A 10,801-nucleotide genomic window follows, 5' to 3' on the forward strand; every position below is an offset into this window, starting at 1 on the left:
TATATTTCGATAGAGGACATTTTCCTACTTGAATATTTCATTAGAAAAACTATGAGATATAAAATCAACGAAAAATGAAAAAAAATAAATTGTAAGAGGTCAATAACGGAAAAAAAGTATTCAATTGACAAAATATGTGATGTAATATTAAAGGAAATAGAAGAGAATTGTTAGTTATGATAAAAGAAATAAAAATAACTTTGTTTTTAGCACAAAATGTGTAAAAAATGAAAAGCTATAAAGATGTAAAAAAATAAAGGAAAATTACAAACAAATAGTCATACAATACAAGGATAAATGTGACTCGGAAAGATTGTCTAGGTTCACATTGAGATGAGATCATGAGAGTTGATTCACCAATAAAAAAAAAAGTTATAGGTTTATAGCTTCTAATCCTCACTTTTCTCTCATATTAGAGAGAATAAACATTCACTACAAATTTATAGCGAAACTTACATAACCATACATTATCGATAGACTGATGTAGCCCTACCAAAACTCGGGTCCTTCAAGCCATATGATCTTTCAGAATAAGTCTGCAAATCTTGTGCGACAAAATACAAGACATCATACCTCCAACAAAATGTGATCTAGCATCTTAAAGGATGAAAATAACTTTTTTATAAGAAAAATAAATAAGAAAAAGTAAAGAAAAGATAATGTTACAAGAAAGAATATGACATGACATTACCAAAAAAAGAAAAAGATAAAAGAAGATCAAATGATGGTACATTGATACAATCGAATTTCCCTCCACCTATGAAGAATGGGATCACATTCATTGCGGGACGGACAAGGGCAAGAATGAGTATTGGAAAGGTATTTTGAAACGTGTCAAACCCAAAGAGGGATTTGTGAACCTCGTCGTCTTTGGGCGGAGGGAAACTTTGTCTATATTGTTATGGAATTGTTGCATTTACTTTCTCAATTCACTAATATAGTTTAAAAATTGATACCGTCTTTTGATAAATAAAAAAAATAAAAATTGATCATGATATGCATGGTAAAAAGAGCAAGCTTACAAGACCCATCTTTTCATATGACGGGTGTCCATTTATTGCTAGTAAGACAGATAATGAAAAAAAGGAAGCCATAGGATACCCTCCAAGCAATCTTGAAGCCCTAGGGTCGTAGGTCATAGATTTAATTACTTCCAATTTTTCCTACCCTATGCCCAAGCTACATCTTTTGTCTTTTCATCTTAAGATCGTTGTCCATTTATTGCTAATAAGACTGATAATGAAACAAAGGAAGCCATAGGATACCCTCTAATCTTGAAGCCTTTGGGTCATAGACCATAGATTGATTTACTTCCAACCTTTCCTACGCTATACCCAAGCTACATCTCTTGTCTTTTCCTCTTAAGAAACCAAAAACTTATGCATATGAAGGACCAAGTGGGAAAAAAAAATTCCACCTCTGTCTCTCTCTATCTTCCTCCACCTCAATGGCTCATCTGTTAGCCAGTTTTTAGAGACACATACACCTTGGTTCTTTCAGTTTTATCTTTATCTGTTATAATAATTCTATGGTCTCTCCTTCTAAAGTTAAGAAAGAAATAAAAAAATTATTAACCACCCCAAGTCAAGTAATCGGAAATTTTTTCAAAAAAATAAAATGATTCTTTAAAAGTCCAAATGAGGCCCACTTAATAAAAATCCAACGATATTTTTGGACCCGTCCCTCTCCATTTGCCATCTATTTTCTTCCTCCGGATTAAGGGTTAAATCCGTGGACTTTTGGACACCTAAAGGCAAAGAACCTAGGCGGTAAAATCTGTCTCAATTAATTAAGGATTGGTCGGTGTCTGAATCAGTCATACTCGGTCTAACTCAGTTGGATTCAGTATATGTAAAATTGGCGTTAAGCGGAATCGACCTCTATCGATTCCGATCAGAGTTTTAAAATCATATCCTTCAAGTTAACCCTGGGTTAATTTTATATTATTTAAAAATTTTCTAATTGTGTAGCGCCTGCACCAATGCAGAGACCAATGAAAACACACGTAAAGACATCAACATATATAGATGTGGTTTTTTATTTCATGAACGGAGGGAGGGACAGAGGGAGGGAGGGTTAGAACAGTATTTTTATACGCTCCTATGTTTGAGTACAGGAGCCATCCGACCAGGTAGCCTTCTTTTTTTCATTTATAAATCTATTCATTTGATACCAATACTCGCCTCAAGAAATGTCAAGTACAAAAAAATTGAGGATTACCTTTTGTCTTAGCAGCGCCAACTAACCAATGGAGGTCTAGCATAAGTCTAGAGAAAGGTCAAGTGTTCGATCCTCCTATCTCCATTTTATCATAACTGTTATAAGTAAAAATAGTAATGTCATTTTGCATAAGGACCAATGAGAGCGTATGTATAGGCATCAACATGAATGAGATTTTTGATTTCTAATAGACAGAATGAAACAATAACTTTGCATGCTTTCAATTCCTAGTTGCAAGTGCTACACGATCGATTAGCGTTTTTTTTCCTTTAAAAAAAAATACAAAATATCAGGATTCTCAAACAAAAGTGTAGTCAAAAGAAAATGAGTGAAGCTCGGAAAGCTACTACTCTCCTCATGCTTGGAAACTAGAACCTAAAGTTAGAATAGTAGTCCTACTAACGAAAATATAACTTATACTTTACCTAAAGTTAGAAAAGGACTCCCACCTCCCACATCCCACATCCCACATCCCACATCACTAATAAAAAAAATAACCTACTTTTGGAAGCTTATTCCAAGCTGATATTATATAAAGTTGTATGGAGATTGTCATTTCAATAGCATAATTATAATTCATATTAATCATGAGGTTTAAAGTAACCCACACAGGCGCACACACACACATGAAACGACTATAAGTTTTTCTTTCTTTAAAATCAATTCTCAAATCCCAATTGTAGAACTTAATTATAATGACCTTACTCTCCCTACCATGATCGAGATACGTCACCATCTGTACAGCTTTCAGTCTTTCACCTTTGTTGTGCCTGGTGGGAGCATTAACACTTATAACTTTGTTAATTATATATTAAAGCTGCAATTCCAATAACATAGAAAGCAAGTAGTCATATTTATGTAAAGCAACATGTTGGCTAAAGATCTATCGGAAGATCCAACTATATTAAAATTAACCCACTTAACGTTATTCTTCTCTCTTTCTTTCAACAGGCCACACAAGATGGGAATTGAATAAGCCAGGTTTATTGTACCTATAAACCCATGTCCATAGGATTTTGCATTCCTTGAATTTTCTTCAAGCCTTCAAGCTACAATAACCTACATTTTCCCATTAACTATGGTGAAAATATTAATGGAAAAATGAACCCTAGCTACTGTGGCTCATGTGCCCAGTATGGTTAAGGAATCAGTATCGGATTGGTCGGATCGGTAGAGACCAATATTGATTCTTGGTCGATTACGTATCGGTGGATTGGTACAGATAAAGATAAATATGTAAAAAATTTAAGTTTTTTTTAAAGGAAAACATGACCGATCCAGATTGATATGAACCAATCTAAATCGGTATTGATAGAGACCGATATCGATTACTAAAACCTTGGTGCCTAGATATAGCGGGGTGCTAAATGACTACCCTACTCTCATTATTTATGTGCGAGAGAACGATGTCTGGGTATCTAGAGCTTGCACGCACACTGGCCAATGGGAGCGCATGCGCATGCATTGATTTGGACGAAATTTCCACCTTTCTATAGGGCCATGGCGGTACTTTCCATGGGGGTAGGAACTATGTCTAGGTACAGGAGCCATGCAGGCCACGCGACTATCGTTCTTTTTCCCTTTATTTTTTGGGAAAGAGAACACTACCTAGGAGTGTTCACATAGGGTCATGCAAAATGATTGTCATGCCCCCAAAATTTTGTCTTCCAATGGGGTCATGATGGTCATTTTTGTCTGTCTATGTGTCTATGCCCAAGTACTGTGCACTACATGCACCCAGGTAATGTTTTTTCTCCCTTATTTATTTATTTATTTCAAAGTCTAAATAATAAGGAACATATTCTCTCTCTCTCTCTCTCTCTCTTGTGGGTGGGGGCCAGGGGGAAGACCACGCCCAAACAAAGTGGGGGTAAAATGATTGTCCATTCCATGAAAGGTGAAAATTTCATCCCTGAGATACTAGCGCACACTCTTGTTGGTTGTCATATACACGTGATCTCTGTGCTCCCTCACTGAGAACAGTCTTCCTAACAAGCTAGAGAGTGGGATTCAATAATAAGATGGTGCATGTAATGAAATACAACATAGGATAGTGCATTGCGAAGGGCCCTAAATCTTAATTCTACAGTCAAATTTGTAGTGATGCGAATATATTTGATTTATGCTTCATTAAACATCGATTTTTTTATTTTTTATTTTTTTAAATTAACAAAAAAAAACTTTTGTAATACATGGCAGGTCATCCAACTATATTAGAGCTTTGTTGTCTTTCCATTCAGCGATTTTTAAATTTTACATTTGACACGGCACATAACAAAAAAAATAAAGCCCCATTTGGCATTTTCTGTTTTTATTATTTTACCTATTCCACTTCACAAAATGAACATTTTGCTCACGCACGAGTCACGACATAACAAAGGTTTTAACTATATATTCTTAAGATTCCAATCTTAATTATTCTTATTAAGAAGGATAAATCAACCGTACATTACTACAATAAACATGTCTAGGGAGACATGTGGTCTATTTAGGGAACATACATGTATTTATATTCGTGGACCATGTGTCTATAGAATCTCCCTTGGAAATGTTAATTTCTCCTCTTCATATAATTTTTTAGGGACAAGACTCGTGCAAGGAAGATTCTTTTTATCGAGCCTATCTTATAAAGGGTGGGGGGGTTCTTTGGTCATTTCATTGCAAACCATCCATGAAAATTATCGCCTACTTTTTTTATTACATTTTTACTTCTCCGTGTATAAAAATTAGTTCTAATAAGTAATTAATAGGTTACGTCATATTATACATATATGAGCCCCAATTATGATTCCTTATATCGCGAACCACGCTCACGAGGTCATGGAGCTCACGGACATGAACTCGTAAACTACGCATGCGGATTATTTGAATCTCTAATGCAAAGAGTGCGACTTAACTTGGGCGGTAGGGTCACGGGCCTCAAGGCTATGGGTTACCGTGGTAAAATTTGGTGTTGGTCGCATTAATAATAAATTCATTAATACCATATGAGGTTAATGAGAGAGGTTGGTTCACGGGATCCACATGGAAAACCTATTTAATTATATCAGTAGCTAACGGCTATAGTATAGGATGATTTACTTCATGGATTTGGTGCGTGAACCATTCAATGTTCCAAGTTATACAATGAGGGGACAGAGTCGACACTGACAGACAAGTTTTTTTTTTCCCCTTGTCTTTATTTGAGAGGATGATCAATCTATTTTTTAGGGGTTGGGAAGGAGTGGGATTGGATTATTCATAGTTGATTAATACCTCCAGAAAAAAGAGTTACGAGTTTTTTTGTTTTAATTCTATTGTGATTAGTACCTCAAAAAAAAAAAAAAAAAAAAAATCAAATCAAAATAATTTTATTATGAGAGGCCGTTCTCTGCATGGAAGTGCAGAGATCACATCTGTGTGGCAACCAGTGAGAGCACGAATTGGTACATTGGGGGTAGAATTTTCGGCATTCATAGGGGGGTGAGGTCTTGTGTCCTATACAGGGAATTTTTCTCCTTTTAATAATAAAGAATGCCACGGGATGCTGTCCCTGCATCCAAACAAGACTCATGAAATGACTGTCGCAACCCCATAGAAAGGTGGAAATCTTTGAGGTATGACAATCATTTCGCATAGCCTTATGTCTAAGCACATGAAGTGTGTACCACACCACATGCGATCGGATAGCATTCTCTTTCTCGCATTGATATAATAGTCTTGCTTATGATGTGTAAATTGAGGGGTTGTGATGGTCTTAACACTTGGTTGAGGTAAATTAAAAAAAAGGGTGGCGGCTTACATGTTGATTTCTCTTTGTTTCCATCCAATACAATCGTATTTATAGAGTTTTTTTATTTTTATTTTTTATCATTCTTTTGTTTTAAATATTGAGTTATTTATCTTTAAGAAAAACGAGACAAAATTTTGTCTAAAAATCAAATCCAAGCCAATCAATTGCCCAATCAAATAGGTTTAAGCTTTATGACAGATTAGGCATACGTTGATAGTTCCAAAGACTCGGATGTCATATTTGAATTAATTTGGCAACTTGTATCAGAAATTGCCATTCCCTATCAATTTTTTTTTTGGGCGTGAGGAGGGAGCCGGTGGAGACGCTTCTAGTGATTTTTGAACTTTCATATTTACACAATAAATTCTCTTTGTGGGGCCAGTGGTAGGGTCGCTTTGTAACAAACAACAAGGAGAAATGAACACACAAACAAAACATGGTAGAAGAGATACAATTGAAATTAATGAGTTCTATTCTACTAACTCTATATGATTGAGCATATATACTACAATATATATATATATATATATATATATATATATATATGAATATATGACTATGAATATGCAACCAAGAATGCTAAGGGGGGGGGGGAGTTGAGCAACTTGGAAGCAAAATGTTGTGATGTGAAAACAAAATTTAGGTTAATTTTATGAGAGAGGAAACTATACACTAGTATCGTATATTGACATCATATACGTTAGAGAGGAAAATGTTCCATCCATGAGTGTTGAATGTACACTAGAAGGCACATAAGTATTAATGACTAGAGAAGAGAAAAAATGTGTGAGAGAACATGTATATATAAGGTGTCACATATATATCATTTTCTTTAACTTAGAACTCAACAATTATTGTCAAATTAACATAAAAACTTACTAGACATATTACCTAAAGGGGAAATGTGATCTGAAAGGGTATTTTAGAAAATACAAAAACCTAGGAGGGTATTTATGAACTCAAAGGGAAAACGAATTATTCCATTTCTTTGGCTGCCAGCCTTGTAACAAGAACATTCCTACTACAAATGTAGCAGCAAAAAATGTGTGTGTGTGTGTGTGTGTGTGTGAGAGAGAGAGAGAGAGAGAGAGAGGAAGAAGAAGAAAATGCATATCTATGTGTAGCGAAGAAGAAGAAGAAAATGCAATAGGGTTTAATTTCGTAGTTAAATGATATTTGATGAGAATCTTGCCTTATAATGATAACCATAAATTAAGTATAATATCTTTAGTACTTTATGTGAGATCTACAAAAAAAGATTCTATTGATACACACGTTATATATTAGGTTTTGTTCAAAACATATTATCCTTTATTTTTTTCATAAAATACTTATTTTCTACATCTCTATTTAATCAATAAGTGATTAGTATATTGTGTGCAGTCCCATAGGATATATAAAGAAAGTAGGGAAGGGAGTTTCTTATTAGAACAAAACAAATAACAAGATTTAGAAACTTGATTTTAACATTTTTATTTATTTTTTAGGGAGCTTATAATTGTAGCCACAGTTGTTATAAGTTATACTGTAACCATGACATGATTCTACGTGGCAACTAAGATGGAGCTGAACATTTGTGGACATATACATCCCAAGGTCCCTTATTCACATGTCAAGCTCCAATCTATTTAAAATGCGCCATGTGGCAAAATAGAGATCCAAACTAGAAGAGGGTGTATGGATATACGTAAGAGGATTTGACAATAGATGGAAGGGTAAATGATTGAAATTTTACATGTGACCGACCAAGTTTGAAAATTTCTCACATATTCAATGATCAAATTTGCTATATCATTCTTCTATGTCGTAGAATCAATCCATGATTACGAATCTAATTATAACAAATGTGGTTGTAGTTGGATTTCCCCCTTTTCAATTAGGTTAACTTGACAATAAATATATCATGAGAGAATTGAAAATATGGATAGTTTAAATATTATTGAGACACTATCAAAAAAAATATATTATTGAGATATGGTACCAAATGAAAATGTATAAACTAAAACAAAAGTTTTTGTATACAGCTGTTCAAGTGCATAGTCACGCAAAAGATCATTGGATGGAGACAATCAATTGGTCGAAATGACCAAAAACTTTTATTAAAAACATCGATATCCATCGCTCACAGACGAGTGTGCATGAAAACCTTTCCCATAAGATAAAGACAGATATTTATAAATATCATAGACGTACAAAATACAACACAACTGTATGTTAACATTGTTAAAGAGGAATAATATTTTAAAACCATAATATATAAAAAAATTAAAATATTATCAATCAATTACTAAATAACGAAATTGCTAGATTTTCATTTAGGAATCAAATAGATTCTTATAAAAATTAATTATTGTAGATTATTATTTTATTAGATATTATCTCAAAGGTTACAATTGCAAATCTCTGTCACTATCAAAATTCTGAGATTAGTTTTCAAGTTCATGAACTTAACAAACACTTTAAAAATGACTCCAAACCAGTGAATCAGTGGGCCGGCCGAGCTACAAACCAGTCCCAGTGCTCCAAACCAATGGATTCTGGTGGGCCAACCCCATTTACAAGTTGAGATTAAGGGTAGCTATTATTTGCTGATATTTATTTTTCCCTGGTGGGACCCAGAAATCAATGGTTTATAATTTCTTTTTTTGATTTTTTATATGCAATGGTGTATTAGTCTATAGACCATCTGATCGACCCTTGTAAATATGATCAAATGGTTTCTCCATCTATGGAGAGAGAAGCACGTCAACTAAAGTCTAAAGCGACGTAAAACTTCCTATTGTCTTCTCTAAACTAAACGAAGAATTAAAATATGGAGATTGTCCACTTCAAGAAAAAAAACGACCATTACTTTCTTACTTTAATTATTGAGTATCAATCAATCTGAATTCCCAATTTAGGACCCTTTTTTCTCTCAATTTACCATTGTACCCTCATGGTTCTAATTACTATCATGCGCTGGGGCATGCGCAATGAGCACTCTCTGAGCATGGAGGGGTTGGCTCCCACTCCAAGAATGTAGAACTTCATATCCTAGAGTCCATTAGGTGCCACGTTGCAATTGTACATAAAATAAGGTGCTGCGCTGGTGAATCGGTGGACGGTACACGTATACAATTTGGGCAACACGGGCAGGGCTGGCGTGCTACCCGGGTTAGGGGGAACAAAAGCCTCGGAAGTAGAGCGCATAAACAATGGCCCTGAGAGAGAAAGAAAGGGAAAGAGAGAGAGGTTTAATGGGCTGGGCCCCATGCCATCTTCAATGTTCTTGGGATGCGGGGCCCAAAAAACTACTAGTTTGGAGTGGGGAAAACGACAAGAAAGACCGGCATAAAGGGAATACGCGGTGACGACATAAAGTGACCGCCTAACCAGGTTTTGTAACCGCTGATCGTACGATTCGGCAACGGGGTGGGGCCGGTGATTCCTTGTAGCAGGTCAGGCCCGTCAGGGACGTTTGCTTTTGGGGTTTTTTTTGGGTAGGTTGTGAGTATAGGGAAGCACAGGCCTGATGAGGGTGTTTGATCGTTCGATTCAGATCCATCAGTAATGAATAGTGGCATTTCAGTAATTTAAGTAAACAATTAGGGTCATTACATATCGACATCGCGTTTACTTGTAGACAAGAGAGAGCGATGCTGGTATTGTAGTCTTTGTAGCCAATGGATTCAGTGGGAGAGATTCCAGAAACCCTCCGTTGTTTACATAAACGGTGAGAGGTGAGGGTCCCAAACTCTCTCACCAACCCCTTTATAAGCTATCCGCCCATATACCCTTCCTCCACAACTCCCACACAACCTCTCTCTCTCTGTTTCTCTTTCTTTTTCTTTGTGTGCTAAAGGAACCTGCTACTGCAAGTCTATTAGTGAAAGTAATGGAAGGCAGCACAAGAAGGCTCACTTTCATTGAAGAAGACGATGGTCTTGCTTCTCTTGCAGATATGGAAGCTGGGTTCTCAGGGAATCATCATCACCCGCTCCTAATGAGATCGTCTGGCTTCAGTGTTTCAATGAGAAGGGGTAGTTTAAAGGCTCTCTCTTCTCCTACTTATTCATCAACGAGGTCTCCGAGATTCTATGAGAATAATAAATTCGAAGAGCCTCATTTCCTTGAAGCTTGTTACCTCTGCAAGAAGCCTCTCCGTGATAATAGAGACATCTTCATGTACAGGTTAGAACTCTAAAGAGTCTCAGAATTAAACCTGTTTGAATATATTATTTTTTTCGTTCTATTTTGTTCTTTTTTGGTTTTGTTGATGTGGGCTATTAGATTGATGGGGTAAGTTTTGATTGCAGAGGAGATACTCCATTCTGTAGCGAGGAGTGCAGACAAGATCAGATAGAGATGGATGAAGCTAAGGAGAAAAACTGGAATCTCTCAGCTGGTTCAATGAAAGTTCTTAGGAAGGAACAGAAGAAAAGTTCTACTTCTCCAAGCAAAACCCAAAATTACTCTGTCCGGACGGGCACCGTTGCTGCTGCTTGAAAGTTGAAACTACAGAAACGAAATCTAAATAGCAATGGAAAACAAAATAACAGAAGGGACCCATAATAGAAATACACTATTAGATGAGCTTTGAGTATAAAAAAAAAAAAAAAAATCTTCGGCTTTGTATGTAAGAAGCAGGCCTAGGCGCCCAGCAGGGGGACCAGACTCCAGAGAGAGAGGTGGAGGAAGGAGAAGAGATCCCATTTTGAGTTTTTTTTTTTTATTTTTAAAGAAAATTTGTGAATGTGTATAGGTATTAGGTACTTTTTAAGTCTGTACTTGCAAATGCTTAATGAGCTTTGTGCTTCCTTCTGTGATGAA

General features: G+C 35.7%; 1 protein-coding gene across 2 annotated transcripts; it reads left to right on the plus strand.

The window, feature by feature from the left end:
• Nucleotides 1–7,294: 7,294 nt before the first annotated feature.
• LOC122664790 (FCS-Like Zinc finger 3-like) lies at nt 7,295–10,501 on the plus strand. 2 transcript variants are annotated; one of them, XM_043860767.1, is made up of 3 exons: nt 7,295–7,302; nt 9,863–10,162; nt 10,288–10,501. In XM_043860767.1, the coding sequence occupies exons 2-3, from the start codon at nt 9,867–9,869 to the stop codon at nt 10,475–10,477; spliced, it is 486 nt and encodes a 161-aa protein (XP_043716702.1). In that variant the 5' UTR covers nt 7,295–7,302; nt 9,863–9,866; the 3' UTR covers nt 10,478–10,501. The 2 variants fall into 2 exon arrangements, with proteins under 2 accessions (XP_043716702.1, XP_043716703.1); XM_043860768.1 differs by lacking the exon at nt 7,295–7,302 and adding an exon at nt 9,797–9,819.
• The last annotated feature ends 300 nt before the right edge of the window (nt 10,502–10,801 follow it).

Source organism: Telopea speciosissima, chromosome 6 (genome assembly GCF_018873765.1).
Source record: "Telopea speciosissima isolate NSW1024214 ecotype Mountain lineage chromosome 6, Tspe_v1, whole genome shotgun sequence".
NCBI lineage: Eukaryota > Viridiplantae > Streptophyta > Magnoliopsida > Proteales > Proteaceae > Telopea > Telopea speciosissima.

Bases quoted from the DNA above. Each gene is read 5' to 3' on its own strand.
- LOC122664790 (XM_043860767.1), top strand. From the start codon at position 9,867: ATGGAAGGCAGCACAAGAAGGCTCACTTTCATTGAAGAAGACGATGGT. The intron at 10,163-10,287 runs GTTAGAACTCTA...TTTTGATTGCAG, and splicing joins AGAGACATCTTCATGTACAG to AGGAGATACTCCATTCTGTA.